At 41.6% G+C, this 17,709-nt stretch overlaps 2 protein-coding genes across 8 annotated transcripts in view; one reads left to right on the top strand and one right to left on the bottom strand.

The window, feature by feature from the left end:
* The window catches only part of B4GALT5 (beta-1,4-galactosyltransferase 5), a 122,815-nt gene extending 113,457 nt beyond the window's left edge, over positions 1–9,358 (bottom strand). For 2 of the 3 annotated variants that reach the window (XM_064496995.1, XM_064496994.1), the window contains exons 1-2: positions 9,237–9,314; positions 7,089–7,173 (exon numbers count right to left, since the gene is read on the bottom strand). The gene's annotated coding sequence lies outside the window, so the exon portion shown is untranslated. Of the gene's footprint in view, positions 1–7,088; positions 7,174–9,236 lie in introns of all 3 variants that reach the window. The other variant, XM_064496996.1, reaches the window with a different exon arrangement.
* Positions 9,359–9,368: 10 nt separating this feature from the next.
* The window catches only part of SLC9A8 (solute carrier family 9 member A8), a 63,793-nt gene continuing 55,452 nt past the window's right edge, over positions 9,369–17,709 (top strand). For 4 of the 5 annotated variants that reach the window (XR_010385022.1, XM_010978653.3, XM_064496992.1 and 1 more), the window contains exons 1-3: positions 9,369–9,512; positions 11,400–11,578; positions 16,805–16,885. Coding sequence is in view for 4 of the 5 variants with exons in the window: in XM_010978653.3 (XP_010976955.1) it covers positions 9,499–9,512; positions 11,400–11,578; positions 16,805–16,885 (274 nt within the window). In the remaining variant the exon portion in view is untranslated. Of the gene's footprint in view, positions 9,513–11,399; positions 11,613–16,804; positions 16,886–17,709 lie in introns of those variants that run through there. The other variant, XM_064496991.1, reaches the window with a different exon arrangement.

Raw genomic sequence — 17,709 nt, 5'->3', positions numbered from 1 at the left:
GGTTCCCGAAGGTCCCTCTGAGGAAGTGACATTTGTGATGGGACATGAATTATGGCTAGGAGGTGCTGTATAAATATCTAGAAGATGGTAGATGAACGATCAGCATGTGCAAAGGTCCTGACGTGAGGATGAGTTCAACACATTCAATGAGCTGGAGCCCACTGAGCTGGGATGCAGTGGGAAAGGTACAAGAAAAGGTCAGAGACCCCTGCAGGGGCAGGCAGCAGACCAAACTGGGCATCGTGGATAACTAACAGGACTCTGGGTTTTGCTCACAGCAAAATGAGAAGCCATGGAATGGTTTTGAGCAAAAGAGTAACATGATCTGATGAATCCTTAAAAAGGACCACTTGGACTGCCATGTGAAGTAAATAGCAGGTGAGTAAGAGAAGTAGCACAAATGTTAAGTAAAGCCCTTTCACACTGCACCGTGGCTAGGAACATTCAGTAACTGCCAGTCATCTTCCATAAACTAGAAATATGCCAGCTTGTCATATTTATTTAAAAACAGGAAGTCAAGGCCATGGTTATTTGATATTTCTGTCTGTGACACTGCCCCACCTTTCTATTCTATGATACACCAAGCTCTGTTAGTTCTTCCTTCCCCCCACCCGCCTTCAGCTTTGTATCCTTTTCACTGTCCCCACTTTGAGACCTGGTGACAGATGGAAACACTATAGTTTCCAGACTGCCCCTGGGCGGACCTTTTTTCTTTCTCCCTTTGAAAAAGATCTCATATTTTTCCTCATTTCTTGCCATTAGCATTCACAGACAAAAATTATTCAAATAGTAACAAATAAGAAAAAGGGAAAAAATTACCCATGATCCACAATACAGAGACCACAATCATTACTCAAACAGCATTTTACTATGTGTTATGCCTGTCCTGTCTTATTTTTTGGTTTTAGATTTAATATGTACCAAGGGTGTACATGCACATGTACTGGAGAGTCTGATTTTCTAAAAACAGAAGTCCCCACTTCACTTCCTCCTCCCATTTCCCCCTCCTCAAAGGCACAACGACTGACTACTTTTAGCTGATTTGTTTATAAATTCCATGTCTCTAAATAACATGTTTCCATTGCCACTTCTAAATTCTTCATTTTTCAGAATAATCTGCTTTCCTAATCTAGGACACGAGACTTCTGCTCCCTTTCCTTCCCTACACTTGGCCCCAGCTCATGCACATATCCTTCCCACTCCCCTGTCCTCTCATGGTAGGTACATGGTAATTTGGTGAGATCAATATTTCCTATTTACATAATTGTGACTACACCAATGCCATTCACTGCTGAGCTCCGTGGTAAACTATGACATCCTTTGCTTTCCTGAACAGCATCTCTTTTTTTTTCCAGTTAATAATTATCTTGTTCCCTGCTTCCACCCCAAGCTGACATATTTTTCTCAATGTTTGTTATCAGTTCAATTCCAAACTCTTCGCCAGTGTTCCAAGTATCCTCTCAACACCTTCCAATGCATCAGAGGTTCTTAAATCTCTCTGAAACCTGCAGACTTATTGGAATCTGGACTGGTTACCCATTCTGGTGCACAGCTGTCATCCTGGGATCTCCCTTCACCATCATCTGGGGGTTCTGTCTGTTTCTCCCCTGTGCTGGGTTTCTGTTTCCTGGGTCCTCTGTCTTCTTCCTTGTCTAGCCACCCTCCCCACAACTTTGGGGTGTAGCACAGCCTCCAGTAACTCCCTGAGAAAGGGTATGTGGGAAAAAGAACTTTTTCAACTTTTCATATCTGAAAAACGTTTTATTCTGTCGGCTCCCTTGATGATTATTTGGCTGGGTATAGAATTTTAGGTTGGAAATCATTTTCCCTCAGAATTTCAAAGGCATTAATCTTCTGCCTTCTTGCTTCCACATTTTGGTGGAGAAGTCCAAAGTTATTCTGCTCTTGCTGCTTTAAATGTGACCTATTTCCCCTTCTTTCTTTTCAAGTTTGTTCTTGGTATTTTGAAATTTCACAATGACGTTCCTTGCTATGGACCTATTTTTATCCAGTGTGCTGGGCACTCAGTAAACTCTTTCAATCTGGAGACATGTCCTTCAGTTCTGGAGAATTTTTCTGAATTATTTTATCGATGATTTTTCCCCCTCTGTTCCTCTTCTTTCTCAATAAAATGCCTGTTTTTCAAATGTGGGATTTTTCAGCCTGGTCCCCTAAACAACTGATTTTTTTCTCTCCTATTTTTCATCTTTGTCTTTTTGTCCTACTTTCTGAGACAAACCCTCACATTATCTTCCATTCCTTTTATTAACTTCTAAAAATCTCTGCTTTTAATTTCTAAGAGGCCATCTTTGTTTTCAAAATACTCCTATTTTTAATAGCATCTTCTTCTTGCTTCTGGGTAGCTCTCTGAAAAGTTCTTTTGGGTTTTTTTCTAAGTTTTTTTCTTCCTCCCATATTATCTGTTTTTTTCTAATTACTTTTATCTATTTGTTTTGGTCTCAATTTTTCATTTAAAAGAATATCCTCAGATGTCTGCTATTTCTTGATTTTCTGCTCATATTTAAGACTAGGGAATAAAGAAGGTGATCAAGGTGTACGTTGGGAAGTGGGCTGTCAACACTGAGCTCAGCCACTTGTTGGGGACCCCCTGATGTTAAAACACCTTTAGGTGACTCCTCTGAGTCTAGTCAGATTTTCTGAAGAAGACTCTTCCAGTCTCCTATCAGGAATGGAATGGCCTGGGAAAGACCACAACACATGACTTTCCTGGCCCCTAGATGTGAGAGATGGGGCCAGCCCTGCAGACGTGGCAAAGGACAGGAATAGGGTGTCTCAGCATGAAGGCCCCAAAACAGCCCCCAAAAGATATCCACATTAAATTCTTGGAACCTGTGAATGTTACTTTATTTGTTAAAAAGGGTCTTTGCAGTTGTGATTAAGTTAAGGCTCTTGAGATGAGGAGATAACTCTGGATTACTCACGTGGGTCCTAAGTGCTATCACAAGTGTCCTTATAAGAGTGAGGCAGAGGGAGATCAGAAACATGGAGTAGAAGCCTGTGTGAAGACGGAGCAGAAAGAGATGCAGCCACAAGCCAACAGACACCAAGGGCTGGAAGAGACAAGGGATGGATTCTCCCCTAGTGCTTCTGGAAGGAGCGTGGCCCTGCTGACACTTCGATCTCAGACTTCTGGCCTCCAGAACTGGGAGAGAATATACTTCTATTGTTTGAAGCCACACAGAGAAATAGATACAGGTATGTTGTCTGTCAATTATATCTCAATTAAATATATATATGTTATATCTCAAAATCTGTGGAGAGCATAAACAGTCTTAATTTCAGGACTCTGAAATCAATGTAATTGTTAACCTGTTGAGAGTTTCATTTATAAACTGTATTTTAAGGTATGTATTTTTTATTAAAATATAATTAGGAAGAAAGTTATTTTTGGCATTGCCTACTATACAGAATGTTAATATTTATTAAAGATATTCTTTCATTTCTATGCATTCAAAGACTTCTACAATCAAAAAACAAGTAAAAGTGTATGTGGAATTTAAATAACATAAGTTATAAGGGTTACTATGTAAACATCAATATTCTTACTCTCAAAACAAAAAAATTAACTTTTCCACCTCTGCCTGTACTTCTCAAAAATTATTCATGAATTAGACAATGAAGTAAATCTCTGTAAAAACATAAAAGTAGAAAATTTTTGGTATATATTACGTGGTAAAAATATAATAAAATTAGAAACGATTAACAAAAGTTACATTAACACTCAATAAGTAGGAAATTCTAAAATACTCCTGAAGTAAGTCTTGTCCCAAAGAAGAAACTAGAATGACAGCATTAAGGGCCAAAATTCATGACACATCCTCACAGCAGGTTTTAAAAGCAAAGTTATAGTCCTGAATGTTTATATCATCCAAGAATAAATACATAAATACACACACACACACACACACACACACAGAGTCCCCCCTTGGTATCCTCGGGGGAACTCGTTCCAAGATTCCCCATGGATACTAAAATCCATAGGTGCTCAAGCCCCTTATATAAAATGGTGTAGTATTTGTATATTTCCAAGCACCTTCTCTGGTATACTTCAAATCATCTCTAGATTACTTTAATACCTAATACAATGTAAATGCTGCATAAATACTTGCCAGTGCACAAAAAACTCAAGTTTTGCTTTTTGGGACTTTCTGGTTAAATCCAAGGATGTAGCACACAAGGATATGAAGGGCTGACTTTGTGTGCATGTGTGTGTGTGTGTGTGTGTGCTCAAGTGGGTCACCATTGTGAGCAGCTGGAGCTTAACCCCCCCCCAGGGGTTCTGGGAAACTATTTAGAATGTGACCTCAGACTTGTCCCACCAAAGGGGCAAAAGAATGGGGGTATTTATCCCTCTCTAGCCAGTCATTGGTTGAGAGCTGTTGAGAGTTAATGCTCTGGGAGCATTAACTCGCTAGCACAGCTGGCTTATGTTGGGCTGGGAGGAAGCCCTAAGGCAGCAGTAGGAGCTTCCAAGATGTTAAGAGCAGGCACCAGCAGAGTCTGGTAAGGGTGAAGGAGAGCTAAGAAGAAATTCAGACTCCCAGGCCCCATGTCCAAGATCCAGTAGGTCTGTGATAGGACTAGATTCTGTATTTTTTCCACAAACTCTCAGGTATATCTGCTGCACCAGACTCTACCGAATTCTACACAGTCAACTTTTTCACTTCTGCCTAGTAATTCTAGTGCTTATTACCTAAGTGGCCAGGGCAAGATTAAAATATTAATGTCAACAGGCTTTAAAAAATTACACCCAACTCTCCCCTACGTGTAAATCAATATGAAACAATACTACTTAGAACAAAAAATACAGGGAAAGCCAACACAGAACTTATTTTTCTCATGGTGTGGTACGCAGAACAATGCCTCCCAAAGATGGTCACATGCTAATCCCTGGACCCTGTGAATATATTATGTCATATGACAAGTGGGTATTAAGGTTGCCAATCAGTTGACCTGGAGATGGGGAGATCCTTCTGGATTATCTGGGTGGCCTCAATGTAATCACAAGGCTCCTTACAAAGGAAAGAAGAAGGCAGGAGATCAGGGTCAGATGATTTAATGACCAAAGCACAGATTGGAGAGATGCCATTTGAAGATACAGGGTGCTACCACAAGGCAGGAACATAGGCAGCCTCTAGCAGCTGGAAAGGCAAGGAAATACATTCTCCTGTAGAGCCTCCAGAAGGAATGCAGCCCTGCTGACACCTTGAGTTTAGCCCTATGATATTCCATAGAATTGTAAGATAATATATCTATCCGCCTTGTTTCAGAAAAATTCTTTGCAATAAATCCCTTAATAAATATCTCCTATTGGTTTTGCTTCTCTGATTGAAACTTGACTGATAACCACCTGGTGGTAACCACTTTGATTCCCTTTTTTTAAAAATGTGAAATACCAAATTTGTATAAAAGTTTTCACTGGTACCTCTGTTTTGTTGGCAGCTTCAGCATTTTCTAAACTCTGGCAACAGAATGATGAACAAGACCTCAAGTTTCCAGATGGGTGACATTGAGCTAATTAGAGTACTTAATAGGGTTTTTATAAGGATTAAATAAATTACTGAGCGTAATGCACTTGAAACAATGCCTGGAACAGAGTAGGTGTTTAAGAAATGTTAGAAGAGATAAAGGACAGAAGACAGGAGAGAGAGAGAAAGTTCTCTGCTTTCATGGAACTAATGTCCTAGAAGGAGAAATAGATGATAAACTCAGGAAGGAAGGAAAGGAGGGAGACAGGGAAGAATGGAAAAAATATGATAGCTATAAATGTCTCAGAAACACTTATATTTAAGACTAGACCAGGAGTTGGGGAGAGTAAAAATAGCTCAGTGGTAGAGCAAGCACTGGATCCTGGGTTCAATTCCCAGAACTTCCACTAAAAAAAAAAAAAAAAAAAAAAAAAAAAAAAGACTAGACCTGGAAGACTCCAAATCCAGCCTGACACCTGTTTTTCTGTGGCCCGCGAACTAAGAATGGTTTCCACATTTTAAGTGGATGATAAATAAATAAAAAGAATATTTCACGACATGTGAACATCATAAGAAACTCAAATTTCAATACCCACAGTCTTACTGGAACACAGCCATGCCTATTTAAATCGTCTGTGGCTGCTTTCCCACAGCAACGGCAGAGTTGAGTTGTTGCCACTGATCAGAGTGCCCACAAGCCTAAAATACTTACTGTCTGGCTTTTTACAGAAAAAGTTTGCCGACCCCTGAGTGGTCAGGGAGGGCCTCCCTGAGGAGGTGACATTTAAGTTGAGAACTGCCTGAGTTGCAAGAAAGGGGAAGATTGGGGGTAAGAGGGCAGAGAAAACAGAGAACCAAGGCTTTCTAATGTTTTAACAGCCTCCCAAAGAGGAGCTCTGTTAAAAATTCTGATGGGGTCCTGAGGTTCTGAGAGTGCTGTGGTGCCCCTGGGTCACAGAGCCCACAGGGCCAGGTTGGTGTAGGGAGCCAGGACTGCCTGGCACCAGAGCCTGCATGCCCTGTGCCAGACCCGTCTCGGCCTGGCATAGCACAGGAACCCAGGAACTGCATGCTGAACGGCTTTATTTGCCTTCCTAGAGGGCAATGACCGGGGATTTTAGATTCGTTCCCAGGAATAGGTGAGAAGGGCCTGGAATTGGCCCACAGTCCCGAGAGCAGGTGTTCTACTGCCTCCTGGTTGGCAGCAGGTCCATGACAGCCATAAAGCACAGATTTGGCCCTGCTAGCAGGATCTGTGGCAAGGGCAGTGGCGGAATGGCAAATAGAATGGGGCGGCCCTCAATGAACTCAGGGTCCTACTTTCATCCTGACTGGCTGTGGCCTGATGCAAGGAAGCTGACCTCCAGTCCATGGAGGCCCAAGTCCTGCCAGGTGTGGTTTTCTGGGGCTGGAAGAAGAGTGACAACTTCAAGCTCTCAGTTAATAAATGTAGCTCAGAGAGAACCCAGTTCTCAGTCTTTTATGGGCCAGTTCTTTCCTGCTAGGCTCCACGCTAAGGGAGGAAAGTAGGCTGTTAGTCCCGTTTCTGAGGCAGAGAAGAGCAACAAGGGGTATACTGGTTAAAAACAAAGACTGTACCTGCCTCCCAGCCTCAGTATTTGCCAGCTGTGTGACTTCAGGCAGCTTCTCTGTGCTTCAGTTTACGGCTGGTGATAGAATCTACCTGAAAGAAATGTCAGGAATCAAGGAAACAATAGCGCAGCACCACACCCATAGGAAGGACAATAAACTTGGGCTAATCCTACGCCCATTCTCTCAGTTAGCTCTGACAACAGCCTTAAGAGGTCTTGGTGTGGCAGAGAATTCTGACTTTGAGCCAGATGTCTTCTCCACCCAGTTCCTCAAGGGCCAAGACCTTGACATCATCCTTGACTCCTCTCTTTCTTTTACTTGCCACAGTTTATCAGCAAAACCTGCCTTCAGTACCCAGACATTCCTGCCATGTCCATGGTATCACCTTAATCCAAACTGCCATTAGCTTCTGGCTAGATTTCTGCAAAGGCCTCCTAGTTGGTCTGAGAGCCTCCATCCTTGCCCCTGCTCCCCACGCCCCTCTCCATAGCACTCCTCTTTTCAAAACCCTTCTGTTTCCTAACACTTTTAGAGTTAACTAACTTCTTTTATTCAATGATCATTTACTCTTGAGTACCTACTATGTGCCAAGAACTGTTCTAGGCACTGGAGATAAAACAGAACAAAACAAAAACCTCTGCATTCAGAAGTTTACCTTCTCATGGAGGGTGAAGAACAATAAATGGATACGTAAGTAAAACATATATTATGGAGTTACAGTGTGAAGGAAAAGCCAGGCTGGGCTAACAAGCTAACTCACAAGCCTAAGTGTAACAAGTGTCGGATTACTGATTTGAGTTTTGCTGGGCTAACTCGTAAATCTAAGTTAATTAGTGTTGGTTTGCTGACTCCCTGTTCATTTTTTTTTTTTTTTTTTTTGCTAGCCAGCTGGATTTTCAAAGAGACATATCTGGCCTTGAAATGTTGGTTTGCTGCCTCCGTGCCTCTACTTTTGTGATAATGATGCTGCTAAAGCTGTTCCATACCTATTGGCCAAATACCCCAAGCTTGTAATTAACCCTATAAAACCTCATGCACACGTCTTGGAGGTGCTCAGAGCTTCGGAGCAGAAGCCCCTCTGAGACCGCCGGCGTAATAAATCTGAGTACTCCAACCCTCCGAGTGGTGCTTGTTTCTTGGCTGGCCTGTCATTTCCTTAACCACAGTGTTAGGGAGAAAAATAATACTGAGAGGGGGAGAGGGCTCAGATTTTAGACAGGGTGGTCAGGGAAGGCATAATGGACAAGGTGAAGGTACACAAAAAGTCGGAAAATGGGAAAGGTGGGAGCCAAGGGGCAACCTAGGAGCCAAATATTCTAGAATAAGGGCTCAGCAAGAACAGAGGTGGAAGTGTTCCCAGTGTGTTTCATGCACCCTGAAGAAGCCACTGTGACCACAGTGGAAAATGTGCAGGAGGAGAAGGGATTGATCTCAGAGGGTAGAGAGAGCAGGGTTGAGTCCTACAGGTTCTCTAAGCACTTTTACCCTCTGATTGAGATTGGAAGCCAGGGTAGGTTTTGAGTAGTGGAGTAACTGGAGTTTCAAAGGATCACTGGGGCCGCTGTGTGGAAAAGCTTCAAGAACAATGGCAGAGACGGAGAGAGTTTAGGCAGCCATCACAGCTGTCCAGATACTATGGTTTCAACCAGGAAGGGCAGTAGCAGAGGTGGGGTCAAATCCAAAGGCCTCACAATAGGGTACCAGCCCTCCTGATGGGGTCCTTCCTACCCCTCCAACCTCACCTTGTTCCTTCCTGTATCCCCAACTCCACAGACCACTGCTAAGCACATACAGACAACTGATTAGTATGCGCTGACACAATGAACAAATGACTGAATAAACCACTCCTAGATAATCATCACCTATTTTAACATAGGCATACAGTCAGAACTCAGTAAATGTTTACAGGTATAATACTGCACAATTCTTCAAAACTCAGGTGGCTAGTCTTCTTTACAGCTGAGGAAAACTGAGACTGGGGAAGTATACCCCTCGGGTCCGTCTGCACAGCCTAATCTGGAAGCTTCCTTCCCAATTTTAGCATAATATGGTCCTGGACACTGGGCCGAATGAGTGCTCTCAGGGTGAGTCACTGTAACCTCACAGGAGTTTCCCCAAAACTATCTCTACCCCGTAGAAAGGAAAAGCCAGAACCTCGTAGAGCCAGAAGGTCAAGAGACGCAGGACTGACACGCATCCTGAAAGTTCCCGAGGGTCCTCCCACGCGTCTCCTCCCACCTTCGGGCCATAGAGACGAAGGGACAGAAGTGCCGCCCTCGCGCAGCCGAGATCCCGCCCCTCTCCTGCTCTTCAGCCGGCCCGCGCCTCCAGCGGAAGCCGGAAGCAAAAGCGGGCCCTGCTAGCCCCGCGGCTCCGAACTTGGTGGTCTCGCAGGCTCCGCAGGAAAAGGGAGAAGATGGCGGAAGAGGAGTGAGTGGGCTTTTCCCGGGCGGCGGAGGCGGCAGGGCTGGGGCCCATCGGGTGACTGCGAGCACCTCAGACCGCCCTCCGGCCCCAGAAGGCGGAGCTCCTTGTGCCGGTTGGCCAGGACCGACCATGCTGGCGCCTGCGAGGAGGGCGGGAGGGACGGGCCTAGGCCCTGCAGCCTCCTCGAGGTTGGACCCTCAGGCTAGGGATCGGCCGCCCAGCGTAGGTCTCGAAAGCCGTTTTGCGGAAACCGCAACCCCAGATTTCACTTTCCCAGTTTTCGGTCATCTGCTGATTACGGAGCGTTCCGCCGCCTCCTCCAGGAAGTCCCCCACCCTTACCCTCTACATAGCCAGTCATCTCCTCCATTGTAACGATCATTTTCGGTATCTGTTTCCTTCACTGAGTTTCGTTTACTTATTGACTGTTGGCCATCTACTCTATTTCAGGCCTTGGTCACACAGTAGTGTAAGAGACCGACCAGGAGCCGCTCAGGGAGCTTCCATTCTAGTGGGAAAAGAAAAGCATTAACAGGATGATTTCAGTGCTCAGAAGGAAACAGAATGGTGTTAGGGTGGGGGAGGCTTCTAGAAAGAAGTGATGTGCCATATGAAACCTTAATGACCAGAAGGACGGACAGGAGAGGAAACAGCAAGTGCAAAAAGGCCAGAAGCAGGAAAGAGCTTAGTGCCTTTTTGAGGTTGAGAAAGGCGGGATGGCTGTAGTGTAGAGAGCAAGGGGCTACCTGTACAAGATAAGATGAAAGGGGGCTGTGTCTCTGTCCTCCAGGTCCTTCTGGAAAAGGACCACTCTTAGTCCATCTTTATACCTGCCAGGCAGTCTGTTGCATGTTATGGATGCCCTATCTATGTTTGTAGAATAAATATGTAAAAATTAACAAGGAACCAACCCCGTGGTTGAAATTTGACTCCTTCATTTGACAACTTTTCATATATGTCTTTTGACCTGGTCATTGTTTCATTTAGTCAGCTTACTTAATGAGCATCTCCTCTGTCCCAGACACTAAACTGGGCCTCAGCAGTACAAAGCAAAAAAGGTGATATGACCCAGTGATTTTAAGTTTGGTCTCAAAGTTTTATTCTGCCACTGGCTAACTGAGATATTGGCCGTTGTGGAATCTGTCCAAGAGTTAAAAAGTGAAAGTAGTAATGCCCACCCCAGGGTTGTTATGCCTATTAAATGAGAGGCTGTATGTTACCTAGTCTGCAGAATGAAGGGGTACTCAAAAAACATTAGCTGTTATCACTATTACAATGATTATTATGTCAATATGGCACCAATTTACTATCCCAACACAATGTGAGGAGATAGCTGTGAGGAACACAGCCATAGGGTGGAGTGGGAGTATTACTACACAAGAGATTACATTTGGGACTTTTGAAATCAGGGAAGGATTTTGTAAAGTAGGGTAGGGCTTTCCCACCGGGTCAACAATTGGCCAAATTCATCTGGCTTCTTCGTTCATTGTAACTTGCAGATACAATCCAAGTAAAAGAATGTAAACTGGAGAAATAAAGGTGCTAAGTAAATAGTGTTGGACCTTGGAATGTGATGAGACTCCAGTTTGCCTCTGTTTAAATCCCCCATTAAGCCACCAAAGAGCAGGCAGCATTTTGTTTCTACACTGGCCCTGATTTCCCTTTGTTTCTGTCCTGTATGTGGCTGTGTTCAGAGCACCTGAGGTCACTGGTACCCTGGTGCTGGGGCAGGCAGGAATTTTCCTAATAATTTTCTTTGAGACTTGCCTGTTGGTTGCAAGACGTGTGAATCACATGAAGCTCTGTGCCGGGTTCTCTTTCTGGTTTGTGTTGATATTTCAGGGCCATTTTTCCTTTATGTAATTCTGCTGCTTTTTATGTCCTCCAACAGGTTCCCCAATACAACTCATGAAGGTTTCAATGTCACCCTTCACACCACTCTGGTTGTCACTACGAAACTGGTGCTCCCCACCCCTGCGAAGCCCATCCTCCCAGTGCAGACCGGGGAGCAGGCTCAGCAGGAGGAGCAGTCAAGCGGCATGACCATATTCTTCAGCCTCCTCGTCCTAGGTGAATGCGTGTCCTAGGTGAATGCATGTCCTAGGTGAATGCATGTGGAAACCACCCCCTTCTGCCATTGAGTGTCGTGTGCACTGTCTGTATGGTTAACCCCACGTCAACCACTGTTGACTTTGTGAAGTCTTCCTCCCATTTGGTTTTCACTTCAAATGCTGAGGGGCAATGATCAGTTAGTTTCTGACATCCTAACAGGGTGATCCTTTCTCTTTATGAAATCAGTGAGCTTAGCAATTCTGAAGAGCCCTTTATGTAATATTTTAAATGTCCTTTGAAAGAAAGAGTTATAGAATTTTTGACCTAGAAAAAACCTTGAACATCTAGTTTATTGTATTTCGAACTCTGCTCATGAGTGTGCGCGTGCAGGTGGTGGTGGCTGCGGGTGAGTCGGGGCCGGGGCGGGTGTCAAACGGAAGCACAGCGAGCATCATGACTTTTGCCATATCTGTACCACCTGTGCTGTTATTTACTTATGTAATTTTCTTCTTTAAATGGATTCACTCTCTCAGACTTAAAAACTCATTTTATTCAACCTCCTCCTTTCACAGGTGAAGAAATTTAGGCCAAGAGAAGTTAAGTGACTGACAAACCTGGTTTTGGGGAGACTAATACTCAGGTTGCCAGAGGGAAGTTTAGATAAAAGGCAATAACTTAGTTGCATCCCAAAGGCTATGGACAACAGACAACTGTTTTAGACCAAAAAAATCCAGTTGAAACTGCACTATCACTTTGGATCAGCTAAGGAAGAAATAGCTCAATTTAACCCTCCAGACTCTTGTTTAAAAAGTGAAGTTGGCATATTTACATTTCTGCTCCTCTTTGATGTTACTGAGTCATTTTTCTAATTAGATCTTTTCAGAAGAGTGGAAGATACAACTGGATTGAAAGGTGTAGAGTATTTCTCTGATGTCTATTAGGACTGTTTTTTAAGGAAAAGTGTAACTTCTTTCACACTTAATATCTATTCTGTTAATTAAATAATTTTAATAAGATAATTTTATTTAAAATCCCAGGACTCATCCTTGACTCTCATAGATTTTTTATAACTTTTGAGTTGGATACTGAAAAAGAACACAAACCACAAGTGTACAATGTCTATTTAGATTTAATATGCCCAAGTAACTTTTTACTCTGTAGGTGTAATTGAATTCTATTTCCAGGGGATTACTTCCACAATCAAGGATTTCTGTTTTGTGTTTTCTTTTTTTTCTTTTTTCCTTTTGTTATGGTAGTTGAATACAATGAAGAAAAGCAGTTCTTTTCTTGATCAAGAAATCTTTAGTACCTGAACCCTTAATCCTGAAGGAGTAGTGGTTGTCTGCTTACATTGTTGTCAGCATGATATGTTAGAGAATATAAAAGGCAGGCCTGGAGAAAAACTTTTGTTTTGTAATCACTTTTTTCACAGGAGGGTGAAAAGGATAAAGTTAAGACATTCAAAGTAATTTTCAGGGTATGGAACATCTACTATTAGCCTGTGCCAGAGACCACAAAACAGATTTTTTTATATTGTAGTTTTTAATCCAGGCAAAATCCTGCCCAGTGTTAATACCTCTTTGAGGCCAAAAAAGGCTGAGCTGAGTTTTGTAGTGCTGCATTTTTCTCTTGGATTGTCTTCTCTTCAAACAGATCGTAATCCTAGACTCTAGAGTCACAGTGATGTCGGGTGGGTTCCATTTTCACCTAATCAGACTCTTGACAGTAGAAGAGTTGATTATCACCACTTTTTATGTGTAGGTCAGCATGCACTAGCAGAATGGAATGCTTTCTAAGTAAATTTGAAGGCATTTTTTGCTGTTGTATTATTGTCAACAAATTATTATGTATATTGTGTATTTACTCTTGATTAGATGTCCAAATAATATAAATCTGACAAAGAAAAACAGTGGTTGTTTAATAGGTAATTTTCTAACTCATTAAATACATAAACTTTAGTAAATTGAGGGAAGTAGTTCATAGATTATCTTAGACTTTAGAAACTCCTAACCTGAAATGGATATACCACTTTTGTTTACTCTTTTAGTCCAGTCAAATGGAATTGTAATTTTTATGTGGTAGGAAAGCCAAAACTCTAGTTACTTTTGACTTTTAGAAGCTTGAAATCGGTTGACTTACACTTAACCCTTCCTGATCTTCGACTCCACAGAAACAATGGTGATCCTAGTTATTGACTTTAACCCTAGAGTTAACAGCATTATTTGACACATACTTTTTATGGGCCATTAAATGTATTGGAGTTGTTAAAATTGACATGTCTCTGTTTCAGTATATCTTCCATAATTGTATCTTCAGACATGGAAAATTGGAAACATATTAACTTGTGGTATCCATACCCTCCATACCACACGGAAGTTTTGTCCCTTCTTGCTCTGTTTTTTTCCAAGTGTACTTGAAAATATGAAATTGTATGTGTATATACGTACGTCCATTCATAAGCACATACACAAGAACACGCACATATAGTTTGAAGTTTGTTTTAATGTAAGTGGAGTCCTATAACTTGCCTTTTCATTTCCCGGAATGTCTTGGAGATCTTTTCATGTTAGTGCTTTCTGTATCTACCTCATCCTTTTTTTTGAGAAAAAGGATTTGTATGTGGTAAAATAAACATAAAATTTACCATTTTAAAGTGTATAATTTAGTGGCATTAAGCACATTCACAATGTTATGCAACCATCACCATTATTTAATTCCAGAACATTTTTATCACCCTGAAAGGAAATCCAGCTCCCATTTAAAATTAGTCACTCCCCATTCTCCTTCCCCCCAGTCTGGCAAACACAGTTCTGCTTTCTCTAGAATTTGCCTACTCAGAATATTTCATACAAAGGGAACCATACAACATGTGGCCTTTTATGTCTGGCTTCTTTCACTTACCACAATGTCTTCAAGATTCATCCATGTTGTAGCATGTGTCAGGATTCCCTTCCTTTTTATGGCTGAATAATATTCCACATTATGTTTATCCGTTCATCAGTTGATGGGCATCGGTTGTTTCTACCTTTTGACTATTGTGAACAGTGCTGCTGTGAACATTTTTGTACAGGTTTTTATGTCAGGGTATGTTTTTATTTCTCTTGGATACACACTTAGGAGTGGAACTGCTAGGTTAAATGGTTAATCTATGTGTAACTTAGGAACTGCCAAACTTCCAGAGTCTGCACCATTTTACTTTCCCACTAGCAGTGCACAAGGGTTCCAGTTTCTGTGCGTCCTTGCCAACAGTTGTTATTTTCTGTTTTGTTTTGTTCTTTAATTATGGCCATCCTAGGGGGTGTGAAGTTGCATCTCGCAGTTTTCCTTTCTATTTTTCTAATTAATGAGGATGAGCATCTTTTCATGTGCTTATTGGCCATTTGCATGTCTTCTTTAAAGAAATGTCTGTTTAGTCTTTTGCCCATTTAAAAATTGTGTTGTCTTTTTGTTGTTGAGTTGTAAGAGTTCTTCATATATTCTGGACACTAGACCTCATCAGACACATGATTTACAAATATTTTCTCCCATTCTGTGGGTTGTCTTTGCAGATCTTTTTATAGTCAAAGACCATTCCCTCGCATTGATTATCCTTATATGTGGCTTTCTCTGTTGATAGTTTCCTCTTTTGCTCTTTTTTTGTGTGTGGTCAGTTGATTTTTTTTCTTCTTCTCTGTTTTGCTCTTAAAGCTGCAAATAGTTGATTGGTTTATGAGAACAAACTTTTTAGTTTTTTCATCCAACTTGGTGCAGGGAAAGATCAGAAACTGATTCAGCTCCCTAGATCTATTTTCAGTCTACTCATGTGCTCATATGCCTGCCTTTTTAGACAGTATCATGCTCATTGGTCACATGTTGTGCTTATGCATTGAAACTTTTTTCTTGCTCTTAGTATTTAATGTAGGATTTTTCCAACTAGGCTAAATATTTATAATAAAATAACAGCACAGATTGATAGTTTAATGCACAGAATGAAAGGAGGACAAAGTTTCTATATTTACAGCTGTTTCCTTTCTCTGGCCACCTGGTGCTTTTTGGTGGGACTAAAGATAATCTAATTTGTCAGTGTGGGCTCTGAGGGTGGCCAGTTAACAGCCATGCAGATTGTTTAAACATTTCCTTTTACCAAAAAAAAAAAAAAAAAAAAAGAACGTATTTATTTTTAGTCCTTTCGAGATAATACTTTGACTGATGAGATGGTAGACCACCTAGGTGCCTAATAAAAGAAAAAGATAAGCACACTAACATTTGGGCCTTGAAATTAAATTTAGGAATTACTTTTGTGGAAGTATGATTTTTTCAAGTCCAGAAATACTTACTTCTTTCACATCATTTTACATCCTTTTGTCTCTTTTCTTTTCTTTGACGTCAGCACCTCTGTGAGGAAAGTCAGACGTTATTCTTATTTTGGTGGTTGAGGAATGAGGGCCACCAGGAGGGAGGTGGTGGGTGCTCAGGATTAAGGGCATAGGCTTGGAATCAAACTCAACCCTGCAGTGCCTGCTAGTGACATGACTCTCTAAGCCTCAGTTTTCTCATCTTTAATCAAAGGAGACAGTGGTGATAACAGCTGATTGAGAGGGGGTGTTGAGGGTCAAATGAGATAGTGTTTGGAAAGTACTCAGTGCAGTGCCCGGCTTATGGGGAGCCCTCAACCAGTGGGAGCCCCAGTACCCAGCTGGGGAGCAGGCACACACCATCTTTAGGTCTTGAATGTTCTTATCACCAAACCAAAGCATTAACTTTGTCTTTTTTGTAAAACACCCACACTCCCTTCTGTGTTAAAAGAGAATAACATGGTGGCAAAATACTTCATGTCAACATATATTCTTGCAATTATATTTGCACCAAAGTGATTAATGTCATTTACTTCTTCCTCACCATTTAGAGTTTTCCAGTTGATGATTACTTCAAAAAAGTTGAGAATCATTTCTCAGAATCAGGGAAATTTGAATAATTTTAAATGGTTGTATAAGGTTTAACAGCTTACAAAAAGGGTAGATGTCTGTTTCTCTTTCAGTAGCCAGAAGACGAAATAGTTCAGGCTTGTCAAGAAGTATGGAGAAAATGTAATAAACACCATGCATCCAGGTTAAGAAATAGGAAATTGAAAAATACAGCTGGGGTTACTGTATCATTGCCTGTTGTCCATTTCCTTGGCAACTTCCCAGCAGTAACCGTTGCCTTGAACTTGGTTTTTGTCATTCAAAGTTGGCTGTTTTAACAATGTCTTTTTTTTTCCCACAGCTATCTGCATCATATTGGTGCATTTACTGATCCGATACAGATTACATTTCTTGCCAGAGAGTGTTGCTGTTGTTTCTTTAGGTAAGTGCTCATTGGTGATCCTATAATAAAAAGCAGTAACAATACCATTTTTTGAGTGCCTCCAAAGGACCAGGAAGCACAAGAGATTGTGGTACATACCTGAGCTCATTTCATCTTCACTGCAAGCTGCCGTGAGGGGGTTATGATCCCATTTTACAGATGAAATCATGGGAGCTCCGAGTGGGGTGATGACCTCCTGAAGTTCCCATGGAAGCCCTTCTATCCAGCCTGAAAGCCCTTTCTTCTTCTAGAACTACCTTCAGAGTACATCCAAGGCTTTCATCAGATTGTTATATTGTAGTTACTTTTACGAGTTTCCACTTGCCTACTGCTGATACTTAATTTTCCCTTATCACTGCTTTATAAGTTAATTTTACATAGTAAGTCATATATGTTTTATAAGTTAATTTTTTTTTTGCCCTGTAGATCTGGTTTAGTATATTTAGAAGTTCTTTTCCAATATAACAATGGTTTAGATTGGCTTTGGAAATGACCATTCACATTGTCATTCTAAGGTCTACTAAGCTGTGCTGACACTCAACTAAGGCAAGTAATTGACACGTAATTCGTAGAATCCCTGAATTTTACAGCCGGAAGAGACTCTCGCTTTGCAGTTTAGGACAGAGAAATGGCTCACTTTAATGTCAGAGTCAACTATAAAGTCTTCAGAGAGCATTCCATTCTACTTCACTTACATTTCTCTTTTGTTTCCTGTGGCAATTAACTATTAAGATAATTAGCCTCTATTTAGAGTATGTGACTCAGTGTAATAACAAGTGAGCTCACATGCAAGTTCATTGAAGTGGTTAATGAAGGAAAAAGCA

This window comes from Camelus dromedarius, chromosome 18 (genome assembly GCF_036321535.1).
Source record: "Camelus dromedarius isolate mCamDro1 chromosome 18, mCamDro1.pat, whole genome shotgun sequence".
Classification (NCBI taxonomy): domain Eukaryota; kingdom Metazoa; phylum Chordata; class Mammalia; order Artiodactyla; family Camelidae; genus Camelus; species Camelus dromedarius.
The sequence above is the reverse complement of the archived record's forward strand: the minus strand, read 5'-3'. Positions and strand labels throughout refer to the sequence as shown.